General features: G+C 43.8%; 1 protein-coding gene across 1 annotated transcript; it reads left to right on the plus strand.

Moving 5' to 3' along the window:
* Positions 1-1,474: 1,474 nt before the first annotated feature.
* On the plus strand, positions 1,475-4,354 carry si:ch1073-184j22.2 (dual specificity protein phosphatase 18). Its single transcript, XM_034228808.1, has 3 exons — positions 1,475-1,531; positions 1,726-2,067; positions 3,413-4,354. Exons 2-3 carry the CDS (start codon positions 1,726-1,728, stop codon positions 3,614-3,616), a joined length of 546 nt encoding a protein of 181 aa, XP_034084699.1. The 5' UTR covers positions 1,475-1,531; the 3' UTR covers positions 3,617-4,354.
* The last annotated feature ends 11,090 nt before the right edge of the window (positions 4,355-15,444 follow it).

Below are 15,444 nucleotides of genomic sequence, written 5' to 3' on the forward strand. Positions count from 1 at the left end.
TTATTGTGAAGTCAGGTCATCGTGCTCTTATTGTGAAGTCAGGTCATCTGTGCTCTTATTGTGAAGTCAAGTTATCGTGCTCTTATTGTGAAGTCAGGTCATCGTGCTCTTATTGTGAAGTTAGGTCATCGTGCTCTTATTGTGAAGTCAGGTCATCGTGCTCTTATTGTGAAGTCAGGTCATCGTGCTCTTATTGTGAAGTCAGGTCATCGTGCTCTTATTGTGAAGTCAGGTAATCAATGCTCTTATTGTGAAGTCAGGTCATCGTGCTCTTATTGTGAAGTCAGGTCATCTGTGCTCTTATTGTGAAGTCAAGTTATCGTGCTCTTATTGTGAAGTCAGGTCATCGTGCTCTTATTGTGAAGTTAGGTCATCGTGCTCTTATTGTGAAGTCAGGTCATCGTGCTCTTATTGTGAAGTCAGGTCATCGTGCTCTTATTGTGAAGTCAGGTCATCGTGCTCTTATTGTGAAGTCAGGTAATCAATGCTCTTATTGTGAAGTCAGGTCATCGTGCTCTTATTGTGAAGTCAGGTCATCAATTCTCTTATTGTGATATTTGATCCCGTTTGAATTGTGCCATGAATTACACATATGACGTTTGTCAATTTAAAAGAATATTTTTCATGTCGAGAAAGTCACAGTTTGTCCTAAAATTGTTGAAATATAAGACTATGAAAATACACAAAGAAAGACCACAAATGACAAATCCGAGTCGTAACTGATGTCATAACTCGTTTAGCACTCGCCTCTTACGGAACCGACTAACTCCCCTTTTGTGCATTAGCAGCTCTGAACATGCCCAGACGTTTAATGATTTTCACCTCGTTTCACACTTTCTCTCAGCTCCTCTGGTGTTTCCTCTCAGTCTGAACGCTAGCTTTAGTACTAACGGCTAACGGCTAACAGCTAACGGCTAACGGCTAACAGCGGTGGACAATCAATACTACTAATGCAGCTTTATTTATAAAGCACTTGTCATACAGCACGTGCAGCTCAAAGGGCTTTACGTGCTAATGATTCCTCAGTAAAATAACACACAAGACAAAGTGAATCGATGCAACAATATGACACACTATAAAATAAACAACAACATACAAAGATAATAGTAATAAAAACGTATAATTCTAATAAAGTTTAAATGATTATAAAAAAACAGCAATCAAACATAAATAAAACTTTTAAATAATATAAGATAAAACCCTTTTAAGGTCTATAAAATAAATAAAACAATATAAAAGTAGGTTAATAATAAAGACTAAAATATAATTTAAAGTGAAGGGTTGCTAATAAAAAGCTAATCTAAACAGATCTGTCATTAGCTAGCAAAATGTGATATATAAAAACATTACATCAGATGTTGTTTGGGTATATTTCAAGTCACATGACTTCAGCTGTTGGACTAAAATTAACCCTACACACACACACACACACACACACACTCATATGTGTGTGTGCCTGTCTGCTCATTCAGAGCAGGCATCAGAGGAAGAAGCAACCACAACTAAAGTGAAGCGACTGACACAGTAGCAGGTAACACACACACACACACACACACACACACACACACACACACACCACACACACACACACACACACACACACACACACACACACACACACACACACACACACACACACACACACACACACACACACACACACACACACACACTGACACACACACACACACACAAACTCTCAAAACCCTCCCCCCTGTGTTTCAGATGGCGGTGTCTCAGATCACGCCCTCTCTCTTCCTGGGGGGGGCGGAGGCGGCCCTGAACGCACCGCTGCTCTCTCTGAAAGGCGTCACGCTGGTGGTGAACGCCACGCTGAGCCACGCGGGCCCCGCCCTCCAGGGGGTGGAGTTTGTTCGCGTCCCCGTGCCCGACCTGCCCTGCGCGCGCCTCGGTGATCACTTCGACCGCGTGGCCGACCGTATCCACAGCAACCGCGCGGGCAGCACGCTCGTGCACTGTGTTGCGGGGAAGAGCCGCTCGCCCGCGCTGGTGATGGCGTACCTGATGCGTTACCGCGCGGTGACGCTGCGGCAGGCGCACCGCTGGGTAATATCAAGATAAAACAGAAGTAACAAGTGAAATATATAGATCTGATAGACAATACTATAGGCTACTATGAGGGTCAGATCACAGCTAACACCATTTAAAGCTGGGTATTACAATAGCCGCGTTCACACAGCGTACTTTGCTGTACTTAGTGCCGGCACTTATTACCCCAGGGCACTAAGTACCAATCACGTTCACACCGGAATAAGTCCCTGAGGGAGGATTAGGCAAATGAAGCCGCTGACGTCACTTCTTCTTTTACATTACATTACATTGCATTTAGCTGACGCTTTTATCCAAAGCGACTTACAATAAGTACATTCGACCAGGAAGACTTCTTCTTCTGCTTTGGGTTTACTGGCAGGCTGCAAACAACTTCACGGCGTATACTGCCACCCGAAGTCCCCGGAGTTGGGGAAGGCTTCAGTTGAAGCTGCTGGGACTCCCAGCAGCTTCAACTGAAGCCTTCCGAGTAAATCGCCAGAACGCCGACACCTCCTCATCTCCACCGCTCCCATGTTTTCTTTTGTGTTGCCATAAGTTAGTCTCTCTCCGTTGGTGCACGGGGCTAACGCTAATGCTAATAATGCTAATGCCACAAATAAAATGGCGGCTTCACAAAACTTTTTCAGAGTTTTACGGGGCGTGGTTTGCAATTCGCCCAGCCAATCAGAACTGGGGCACTTTTTCCCCCCAGGAGAGTACCACCTCTCTAGCAGGCACTAAAAATGGGGGTGAAAGTTCCCGGCACTAAGTACTCCTTTTGGTGTGAACGCAACATAAGGGGTGCTAACGGAACTAAAGGGGAAAAGTACGGGGAAAAGTACTCCGGTGTGAACGTGGCTATTACAGGTCTCCTAAGGCTACTATTTTTAGGGATATATTATAGGTCTCAGATATATACAAATATATAAAAAAGAAAAGAATGGAAGTAGTCTTCACATACAGAGCTGCATGGGACAAATAGTTCCCCGAATAGTGTCCTTCACATGCTGATATCCAAGAGAGGGAGTTACAGTCACAAGATGGAGGAATAGAAAGCAGTATTCAATGTTTACTTCAGATTAGCTCCACGTCAGAAATGAGCATGCTTGTCATATGTCTATCTCCATAGAGGCTGAATCATCATGTTAATCACATAGCTATCATCTGCCTCAAACAGTCCTGATGCTCTTCTAGGTCATCACACATCCTGTCATGTTCACAGCTACAGTTGATACCTTTGTTATCATGTTACTCTCATGTTGGAAGAGGACATTCAGTATTTTCCCAACACCTAGCAACCTTTTTGTTTTGGTGATAGAACTGGTTATCAGGTCATCAGTAGATTGTTAATTCTCCCCAGGTTCAGGATCAGCGGCCGTGCATTCGGCTCAACGCCGGCTTCTGGGAGCAGCTGCTGCAGTACGAGCGCCGGCTGTACGGGAAAAACAGCGTCAGGGTGGCGCCAGAATCCCCTCCGCTCACCCCGAGGCCGCAGACGAACCGCCTGACGTCTCCGGTAACACCGAGTAACAGGAGGAGAAGAGGAGCCAAACCCAGAGTCTGAGAATCTAAACTAACAGGAGGAGGAGAGGAACCTAACAGTCTGAGAATTGAAAGCGTTCTTTTTCCAAAGTCCAGGAGTAAGTTCAAAAGGAGACAAGATGGCGCCTCAGGAAGATTTAAGAATATTTAATAAAGTAGCGTTGTACTATAAAGAGTTCCACAGCTGTAGTCTTGAATCCTACTCAGTCCACAGGCCCCAAAGAGAACATACCCAGAGGAGTTAGCTGTGATGGGAAGAATTAAAGACTACAGCTGTGAAACTCTTTTTATTACATGGTTTAGTTGAATACTCGATTCTGATTGGTCAATTCAGAACACGTGACACGTTGTTAATCCAGAACAGACAGACCGCTGTCATGGATTTATTGACCGTTGTTAAGGACGCTCACATCTGCACAAAGAAGTCCGGTCGATTGAACTGTTTAAAGTTTGCTTTCCTAACTGACAAGACAAGAGCGACAAGAAAACAGCGGAGAAGTAACGGGCAGAAACCCTCCTTTTTACGCAGTGGTCCAGACATAGACATCAGACGGCGACACATATTCAGTTGCCAGTTACTTTGGCATTAGGGCAGGGATATCTAGATACTTTCCTATGTTTTCAAATCTGTAATCAAAAAGCTCCGCCTTCCTGCCGTTGCTACGTTTTTCAAATGGCAACAACGGATTCTTTTTCTCAGCGGATGCATGTCAATTTAAATCAATGCAAACAACTATTTTTTAAATCAATAAAATCTTTTTCTAAATCCATAAAAGCATTTCAATTAATATTGGGAGTCATGTCGTTACTTTGTTGAGAATGTGGCCATATAATAATAATGCACATTATCCCTTACATTCTTCCAGAGCGTTGTGCCAAAACTGAAGAAAAAAGAAAATAAATAGATCCGGGCCAAAAGGGTGATAAATACATTCCTCCAGAAGCACATTTGTCAGTCAACTTTTGTGAGAACCAGGCTGGGGGGGTCTTGAGGCATCAAATATGTCCGACCCAGTGTGCACTGTGAGCAGATACATCACCTCCAGGATTTCAGACAGCCGTTTTTTTTCTGTGCACCCAAAAACCGGGTTTCCGATTTCGTGCGGACAGTAGTCCAAAATGTATGGAGGAACAATTTTGACGGAGAAGGGGAAATGAAGCCCCGGACACTTCCCCTTCTCCGTTGCAACTTACAACGGAGAAGGGGAAAAAAGGGCCCGAAGCCCCAAAGGGTTGAGCTTTGTCGGGCCCCTTCTCGGGCACTTAGTCATTTTTTCGAGAATCTTTTTCAACTTCATTTTTGATTATTTTAACATATAATTAACCGACCAGGGTGCATCACAGCAATTTACAAGCCAGGAAAGGTGTTTGAATCCTGGGTAAACATTGTTTAAATAGTGTGACACTTCCAGGGCCCATCACAGCACTTTACAAGGCAGAAATAATGTTTAAAATGTCAGGAAAAGTGTTTTTAAACGTCTGGACGAGTGTTTTAGTATGTCCAATTAGAGGAATTTTTTTTAACAATTAAACTGTCCCTGAAATGTAAAATGTAATACATTCCAGGGACAGTTTCAATGATAAAAAAAACTCCATCAATTGGACAGGCTCATATTTCCACAATGCATTGACAGAGGGAGCTGATATTTGAACGGTGATATATAGGCCACCATATGATGTATTAGTGTGAAAATTGAGACATTTGGACAATTTAAAATATTTATAAACGTCGCAATGATTACAAACTTGGTATAGTGACAGGTGATACCCGCTGAAGCACACCCACAACGTTTGGGGGCAACCAGCCCGAACCCCAGCAGCCATGGTTTTGGCTCCAGTTCCGGCTACCCGGCCCACTCAAGCCCTGCGTATCCTGTCCCTGTCCCGCCGAATCAAGCCCCTTCACCGTCGGGGGTCCCTCCGACTCAAGTCCTGACTCAAGTCCTGACTCAAGTCCCTTCACCGTCGGGTGTCCCTCCGACTCAAGTCCTGACTCAAGTCCCTTCTCCGTCGGGGGTCCCGCCAACTCAAGTCCCTTCTCCGTCGGGGGTCCCGCCAACTCAAGTCCCTTCTCCGTCGGGGGTCCCTCCGACTCAAGTCCTGACTGAGTTGCTGGACCCGGCCTGTGATGTCCAGTGAGGATGTCTCCTCCATCCTCTCCTCATTCAATGAGTGGGATTCTGCCCCCGGGCAACGCGCGTCCTCTCTAGCCGGTCATCTTACCTCATTGGAGCCTCCTGGCCAGGATGTCTTGCCATCTTTGTCTTTTGCTGACCTCCGGTCTCACCAACAACAGGACCCATTCATCTCACAGGTTGCTCTCTATGTTGACAGGAAACGCAGGCCCTCTAGACGTGACAACTGCAATGAGAGCCTGGAAATTCGGGGAATTCTTAAGCAGTGGGAAAGTCTGACACTCACGAACGGCATCCTTTATAGGGTCACAAAGGACCCTCTGACAAAACACAAAAAGTTCCAGTTTGTTGTGCCTGAGACTCTGAAAGTAGATGCATTGGCTGGTGTTCATGACCATGCTGGTCATCAAGGTCAGCCCCGCACACTTTCTCTGGCCCGCCAGAATTTCTTCTGGTATGATATGGAAAAGTATCTTCGCAATCATGTAAGGAGCTGTCACATATGCATACTCAGCAAGGCCCCTGAGCCCTCCGCAAGAGCCCCATTGGAGAGTATTAAGACCTCTGCCCCCCGGTAGTGGCTCAGTCGGTAGGGGCTTGGACTGTGAGCCGTAGGGTCGCCGGTTCAAGTCCCCGACCAGACCTAAAATATGGAGTGTGGACTTCTACTTGGAGAGGTCCCAGTTCACCTCCTGCCCTGACGTGGTGCCCTTGAGCAAGGCACCGGACAACCCCCTTCCCCCCTCACTCCCATTGCTCCCCGGGCGCTGTACTCCTGGTACTATGGGTTAAAAGCAGAGAACACATGTCATGTGTGTGCTGTGTGCTCTGCATGTGTGACCATTAAAGAGGGGTTTCATCCCTCCCAATTCTATTCTCTGGAACTTGTGTGTTTTGACTTTTGGTCGGATAATAACAACAAGTCTGTGGATGTTCTTATGATTACCGATCACTTCACCAAGTTGGCTCATGCCTTTCCCTGTCAGGATCAGATCGCTTGATTACTATAACAGTGTTTTCACAGGTCTCTGTACAAAATTATTAAAACAACTCCAACTCATCCAGAACGTTGCTGCCAGAGTCCTGACCAGAACAAGGAGAATTGACCACATCACCTCAGTTCTCAAAAACCTGCCCTGGCTTCCTGTCACACAAAGGATACACTTCAAAGTCGTACTTTCATCATACAAAACACTGAATGGATTGGGACCAGGGGCCTCATTTATAAAGCCTTGCATAGGATTCACGTGGGAAGGTTGCTTATGTAGGACAAGCAAATAAATACGCACAGACATTTTCCGATTCATAAAACACTGCATTCCGGCGTAGCACTTGCGTACGGCATGTCCTACGCCGGTTTCCCTTTCTAAATCACAATCAACTCGAAATGTGGCGCAGCTTTTGCGGACTTCCCGTCACGCCCATATCTGCCTATAACTAGTCAAAGAAACGGCCCGTATTAATATTCATTTTGACTGACTGCAGGAAGAAGATCGCAGGAAATGACGACAGAACAGCTAAAAAAGACATTTCACACCGTGTCAGATTTAGGTTCTTCTGGGGAGGTCGAGATAAATCACATTGTTTGGTGGATGCAGTTTGAACCAGAGTAGCAGCATGGAGGTCGGATAGTCACCAAAATGAATAAATAAGTGGTTCGAAAAAGGTTCATGACAAAATAAATACACATAGCCTTCCTCAGGCAGTGTGTTTGTGCCGGGGAAAGTTTTTATTTAAAGGGATAGTGGAAATTGAACCCCAAATAGTTTCGTTTTAACTTATATACAAGCATAATTACGTACCAAAACAATCACACCTGATTAAAAAAATATAATAATTGCCTTACGCATGTTAGAAGCACTTTATTGCAGCTTCCCCGAACTTTTTTAGAAACGAAATTATCGCTTGAGCCAAACCGGAAGTGACGAAAAACTCAGGAAGACGAAACGATAACAAACAATGGCGTCTATGCAGAATGAACGTGGAAGGGCAAATATACCAGACAAAGAAGGATTGTACGAGGTATCCAGTGATGATAGCGAGTCAGAAACATCCTCTCGGCTTTCCTACGAAAATGTAGTTTTAGGAACTGAATCTGAATCCGGTTCAGTAAGCGACGATGGTGAGAATATTGAGCCAGACGATGGACCATTACGTCCTTATTTGTTCGAGCCCGAGGTGATGAGTTAGTTCATGGCATGGGCAATGGCGAGGATGACCAGGACCAGGCGCCAGATGATGCACCCCTACGCACAAATAATTTTGACTGGTAGGTCCATAAGCTTAAAGCGAGCTACCCGCTGCAGTGGAAACGCGCCATTATATATTGCAAAAGTTGGCATGCATGTACTGTAGGCCTATGGCTATGCCCGAGGATGACTGCATGTAGGGTACATTTCATAACATACCAGGGTCAGGTTCACATAAATTATCTTGTCACATTTATTATTGTATATGTAACAGCCTTATGGGCATTAATTACATGAATAAATTGAAATGAATTGTATACTAGCATGATATACAGCTAGAGCCAATCGGTCTTTTGACGTAGTAGGTTCCTAATCCTAGGCTAGCCAGGCTGCCTGTCAAGTGTAGGCTGTACTCACAGTACTGTTAGTCTATCATGTCTATATGATGACTGTAGTGTACACATTCGACACTGTGTACCGGATTATCGGATGACGAGGCCTCCGGTCGCTTAATCGACAGGCAATAAATGGCGTTGTACACAATGGTACAGGCTAATGACGCATGAAATCAGCTAGAAAACATAACAAAATACTCACTTCTTATGTATTCCACTTTCAATTTGAGCTAGAGACAGAGGAATCTCGAAACAATCGTCAGTAAAATGACGGGAGCACACGACTGCCGAAGTACTCGTCAGCTTCGGCTCCGTGAAGTTTGCCCGTGTTATCTGAACAAATTTCACCCACTGACGACGAATGGCTGGGTTTCTTGGAAACGCATGCGTCGAAACGCCATTCTCTGCATTTGCTGTCGCACTACAGCCATACAAAACACATCTATTCACCATAATAAAGGTCGGCTATTCACATGAAAATTCTATTGAATGTCCGCCATTGTTTGTGCCCGTCGTCCTTTGTTTTCGTCATCACCCGAAGATTCCCGACGATTACCGAAGTATTTCGTTTCATTGAGAGGGCGTGGTCGGGAGCAGTAAAATTGAAAATAAAATGAAACTAGGCGCATGAAATTAAAAAAAATTGTTTATTATGCTTATTTTTAATAAAAATACATAAGTTAAACCCAAAATTCGCGGATTTCCACTATCCCTTTAATCACAAGCTTGGAACAAACCGACTGAAACTCTGAGGTCTGCCCCAACACTGGGTTCTTTTAAATAAAGGGTAAAAACTAGTGCTGTCAAAATTATCGCGTTAACGGCGGTAATTAATTATTTGAATTAATTGCGTTAAATATTTAACGCATTTAACGCATGTGCAGAATGGCCCGCCCCATACGTGCCACCAGTGGCAGCGCCAGGGTATGGCTGGGGTAGGCTACACCCATACCAAGAAATGGCTTAGTCCCACCATGAAAAATGATGTTAAAGTAAGCAAAATAAAGTCTGCCAACTCGCACGGAGTAAATTGCACAGACAGCAGTTAGTAAGATTGATTTCAGTATCCACGGTTTTGAAAACTTTTGTCACGTAGTGATCGTCTTCTCAATAGAACATCTTTGATAACGGCGTGGTGTTGTTGCAGGAAGTCCCGACGGAGAATACTTTTGCTGTAGTACAGGGGTGCACATAACTGGTACGCAGGTTATGTGCGTAATCTGAAATGCGTACCGTCACTTGTGTCACAAAGCGCATTTGCGTACCGACGTACTTGTGAAGCTTTTCCAGAAGGATCACCGGACGACAGTCGGTCTCCGTGTGCACAGACAGGGCTGCTGTTAACGTCGGTCTGTACAACGGAATTGTGCCAAAACTACGCCAACCGGCTGCGGAGGGAGACTCCCCCCCTTCACTGGAGAACTGCGCTAAAACAGCCGATCACAACGTTCACACTCTGTGGTCACGAAGTACTCCACTAGCCGCCCCCCCCCTCTGTCGACTTTCCTGAAGTGCTCCCCCGTTGATAGAAATCAACACGTAATGAATTAAGACCCCACGGTTTGATGATTGATAGGTGTGTGGGTTGTCTTTCATTTTGACACGCAGAAAAATGTTATAATAAACATAGATACTGTATGTTAAATGGATATATCCGCCTTCTTTCATTTATCTTTCCATTCCCACAACAATATGCATAAATAAATGGCATATTTTGGACATAGTTCGAATGGTGATTAATCATGATTAATTAATTTTTAAGCTGTGATTAATCTGATTAAAAATTGTAATCGTTTGACAGCCCTAGTAAAAACCTTTCTTTTTAATGCAACCTATCCTGAGATCCTTTAACCTGATCATTGCACTTTTAGTTGCAGCCAGTATTTTATCGCTTTTATGAATTGTATTTTTTTTTATTGTGTGTTTTGTTTTTAATTATTATCTGTTGAATGTGGAGCACTTTGAATTGCCTCTGCCACAAATAAACTAACCATTGAACCTTGAACCATTAACAGAAAATGAGATGTTCTGAAAGCTGTTCCAAATAAAATGTATTATTGATTCAGACTCAAACACTAAGTTAAAGTAACACAGTAGGTCTTGTTACAACAAGCTTCATTTTGTTATTGCAGACAATGTACCATGTTCACATGAAGATCACGACTCATTGCTTATCAAGAAACAGGAACTCAAGCTTGAACATGTGCAACAACTCAGACAGGTCCATGCAATGATTTTAAAACAACAAGTAAATACTTGAACTGGATTCTGAAACTGACAGGAAGCCAGATCTGCCAGAACAGGTGTGATCCCTCGCTTGGAGCAGTTGGGGGGTATCTATTTGCTCCCTCTTGGTTCCACACTTAGAAAGCACGGCATCGCATTCCACTGTTATGCTGATGATAGCCAGATTTATGTCCCACTAAAAAAGAAGGAGGGTTACTCAATTAGCCCACTGCTAAAGTGTCTAGAGCAGGGGTTCTCAAACTTTTTTCAATCATGTTCCCCCTTTGAAAAATAATTCAGCCAAGTCCCTGATCAGCGCAGAAACAATTTGTTAGGGACAAACAGCCTATAAAGAGGTAGAGCGCAGCGCTGCACCATCAGTCTGATTTATTACAACAACATGAGAAACACTTAAATGCTACATTTCAAATGTTTACAATCCATCACTAAATTCATGGCAAACCAATTTTAACATCAAGCAATAACTCAGAGACGACATTAGTTGCATTGAACTGATCTTTTTAATAAGTTGTACTCAATGTAGTGAAACATGGGCTTGAGCTTCACTGAGGATCTTCGTCATTCTGATAGGGAGGCTACCTGCAGCTATTACACTTCACCTTTTGAGATATGTGAAACTCTGTTCATATAAAACCCACGCTGCTCAAACTTCCTTACTTTTCCTAAAATTGGTTTATTTATTTATTTGTTCATTTGGGGCGTGGGGAATGAAGAGAAACAAATATATGAGCATTTTATGAGCATGGGATTTTGACCCCTCATATAAACATATGCATAATGCTGCGCTATACTTTGTGGCCACACGCCGTTGCCAAGCAACGCTTATTGTTTAGGTCCTTTGATAAGCAGGCAGTCATATGATTAACTAGAACTAGCTAGATCCGATAGATTTGGACATAAACGCGAGTGAAGTCTTACGGTACGTCCACACAGCAGCTTTTCAAAAATCTTGAAAATCTTGGAGATGGGCGTGTCTGAAAGCTTCGGGATTTTTTGCGAGCAACGCGACCAACAACCAATCACATGAATCTCCCGCCCTCGACATACAAAGCAAAAAATCCCGGGGATTTTATGCGAGCAATATATATATATATATATAAACTCCCCAAACAGGCGAAAACCTACCAGTTTCACCTACTGTCTCTGGCACCTCCCTCCATGCCTGGTTCCTCCGGTTTGTATCCCGGTAAATGGTCTGGTCGTAAAGAACCGGGTGATTTGCTACCGTAATTTCTCGTTTGGAATATGAGGAAATGAACTGCGGTCTGGCTCTCCCTGCTTACACACGGTTTGATTGGCTAGCGCTTCTACTGTCAGATTTGCATAAACGGGATTTGATTGGCTGACGCTTCCAGCTCAGCTTCAAAAGTAGAACATTGCTCAACTTTTGAATCCTGAAAATCCTGGAAATCTTCGCTTCGCTCCCCCACAATGCAGTTCGGCGAAAAGCGAGGCAAAGTGACGTCATCCCCATTCAAAGTCAACGGGCAGAGAAGCGTTGGAAGATTTATTTAAAGCTGCTGTGTGGACGTACCGTAACCGGACACGCGAGAGAGAGTAACTGACAGGAAGCCAGTGAAGATCTGCCAGAGCAGGTGTGATGTCGTCATATCGTCTCTTCCCGGTAAGAGGACGTGCAGCCGCATTTTCGACCAGCTGCAGGCGACGGATCAAACACTTATCAACACCAATATACAGGGAGTTACAATAGTCTAAACGAGACGTTATAAATAGGTGGATTAGCTGTTCAAATCCCTCACTAGGAAGATAGGCCTAACTTCCCCAGAAGCTTGTCAACTGAGCTTATCTGTTTGTCAAATTTAAAACAGTTGTCAAAGATGACTCCAAGATTTCTGACAGAGGGACGGCTGTAGGAGGCTAGGGGGCCGAGTACACTATGAAAGCCATCCAGGAGATACTCAGATATATAATATGGCAGAAACCTTGGAGTAGTTATGGACTTGGGTTTACATTTAAAAAAACACATCAAAGCTTTTTGTCACCTGAAAAACAGACTGAAAACTCTTCTGACCAAACACGACCTGAAAGAACTCATGCCTTTGTTTTTAGCAGACTTGATTACTGTAACAGTGTTTTCACAGGTCTCTGTACAAAATCAATAAAACAACTCCAACTCATCCAGAACGCTGCTGCCAGAGTCCTGACCAGAACTATGAGAGTCGACCACATCACCCCAGTTCTCAAAAACCTGCCCTGGCTTCCTGTCACACAAAGGACACTTCCGAAACGGGATTTGATTGGCTGGCGCTGGCTACTCTGGCATCCCTGGCGGAGACGGACCGCTATGCTACCCACAATTCAGTTCGGTGAAAAAGCGAGGCAACGTGACGTCACCCCATTCAAAGTGAATGGGCAGATTGAAGCTGTCGACGCTGTAGTGTGCGGGCCGTTAGAGTCAGAGCTCCATTCACCGAGGCAGCTTTTAGTTTTTATTCAACCACAAGCTTGGAACAAACTGTGGTCCGCCCAACCCTTGGTTCTTTTAAATCAACGTTAAAAACCTTTCTTTTTAATGCAGCCTATCCTGAGATCCTTTAACCTGATCGTTGCACTTTTAGTTGCAGCCAGTATTTTATCGCTTTTATGAATTGCCTTTTTTTGTGTGCTTGTTTTGTTTTTAATTCATATGTGTTGAATGCCTATGTGAAGCATTTTGAATCGCCTCTGTGTCTTACAATGTGCTGTCCAAATAAACTAACCTTGAACCATTAACAGAAAATGAGATGCTGTTCTGAAAGCTGTTCCAGATCAAATGTATTATTGATTCAGACTCAAATACGAAGTTAAAGTCACACAGTAGGTGTTACGGCCGCTGTCTCCCGGTCCTGTTCATTCTTTTTTGAATGTGTTCTATGTAAATGAGCTGTGTGGTTGCCCTGACGTCATTGGCTACCCATCTCCTGGTCCGCCCCCGAAGATTGTGATTGGAGCACGCCGGGCCCGACGCCCTCCAATCGCAGCGCACAGCCGGCGCACACCTGCTGGAGATGACAAAGTAGGTAACACTAGGTCTTGTTACAACAAGCTTCATTTTGTTATTGCAGACAATGTACCATGTTCACATGAAGATCACGAGTCGTTGCTTATCAAGAAACAGGAATTCAAGCTTGAACATGTGCAACAACTCAGACAGGTCCATGCAATGATTTATAAACAACAAGTACATACTTGAACTGGATCCTGTAACTCAGTGGTTCTCAAACCTTTTTCAATCATGTTCCCCCTTTGAAAAAGAAATTCAGCCAAGTACCCCCTGATCAGCGCAGAAACCATTTGTTAGGGACAAAATACCTATAAAGAGGTAGAGCACAGCGCTGCACCATCAGTCTGATTTATTAAAACAACAACCTTGTAACCAGTGGTGTAGTGGGGATTTTTGTACTGGGGGGACGCTATTTTAAATTAGGTCATCCCAAACAATGCCACACTAGTGCGCACGCGCGCAGTGCACTCACAAAACGGGTCCACAGAAACTACCGGTATGCTTAGTCCTACTTTAGTTACTGTACTGCAAAAAGCAGACAGCGCTGCGCTCAACACACACACAGACTCAAAACCATGGACACACTGGCACATACGTTACATTAACAATGTATAGGCCTAAATTGCATAAGCTACAGTATTGCAACTAAGCAGACAGCGCTGCTTCTCTCTCTCTCCACTTTCAAATTTAAAACTCATAACAAACAAACAAAATTCCCAAAGTTGTCCTGAAATTAAGTTATTAAATAAACAAAACGAAAAATATATATAGCCTACTAATGCAAACATTGAATCTGGACTTGAAATTATTCTGATTAGGCCTAGCCTACATTGCAAATAAGCAGACAGCGCTGATTTTCTCACACACACACACACACACACACACACACACACACACACACACACACACACACGCACACACACCTTGCGTTTTGAAGACTGATAAATCCGAAATGGATGAACAAACTCTGCAGCCCAGTTTACCAGCTTTGCAGTCTATCCACGGGTAGCCTCTTGTTTCCTCCGCCACATCTCCTCCGTCCTTACCTCTGGGAAAGGTGAGCTTGAGCTAGCCAGGGGAACGTTGCTAGCGCAGCTAACGTGCACGTTAGCTAGCATTATCCACGTCTTTAGGCGGCTCTTCTGATTATGTATTATTAGCAGCTTCACTTGTAGCTTCGGTGCTGCTAGCCTCTTTCTTCTTGTGAATTATATTCTTTTTAGAAAAGAAGTCAAGTAAAAAACGTTTGCCCTCCATTATAGAGCTGTTTCGTTAGCGTTCTTGAGGGAAAGAGCTGCCGCAAAATCGGCGGGCGGTAAACTGGCCGTGGGTGACACACCCACAGCTCGCCGCGGGGTCATGAGCGTGATGACGAATCATCATTCTTTAAGGAAATCGTTTTTATTTTTTATTATAATTACTGTGAAATGTATTATGTTTTTGTCATTATTACAACAAATACACACTTGCAACTGATAAGACTGGCAATGATTTTATATTTATTAGACTATTAAAAAAAAGATCATGCTCCAAATAAGTGGGGGTACGGCGTACCCCCGCGTCCAACGCCCACGACACCACTGCCTGTAACTGAGAAACACTTAAATGCTACTGTTTTTTATTATGATGTGTTGAATGTGGAGCACTTTGAATTGCCTCTGTGTCTTAAAATGTGCCGTACAAATAAACTAACCATTAAACCTTGAACCTTTAACAGAAAATGAGATGCTGTTCTGAAAGCTGTTCCAGATCAACTGTATTATTGATTCAGACTCAAACACTAAGTTAAAGTCACACAGTAGGTCTTGTTGCAACAAGCTTCATTTTGTTATTGCAGACAAGAAACAGGAACTCAAGCTTGAACATGTGGAAGTTTCTTA

Source organism: Gymnodraco acuticeps, unplaced genomic scaffold (assembly GCF_902827175.1).
Source record: "Gymnodraco acuticeps unplaced genomic scaffold, fGymAcu1.1, whole genome shotgun sequence".
NCBI classification, from domain to species: domain Eukaryota; kingdom Metazoa; phylum Chordata; class Actinopteri; order Perciformes; family Bathydraconidae; genus Gymnodraco; species Gymnodraco acuticeps.

Excerpts from the sequence above, each read along its gene's own strand:
- si:ch1073-184j22.2 (XM_034228808.1), top strand. The coding sequence starts at position 1,726 with ATGGCGGTGTCTCAGATCACGCCCTCTCTCTTCCTGGGGGGGGCGGAG. Across the intron at positions 2,068-3,412 it reads TGCGGCAGGCGCACCGCTGG|GTTCAGGATCAGCGGCCGTG; the intron begins GTAATATCAAGA and ends AATTCTCCCCAG.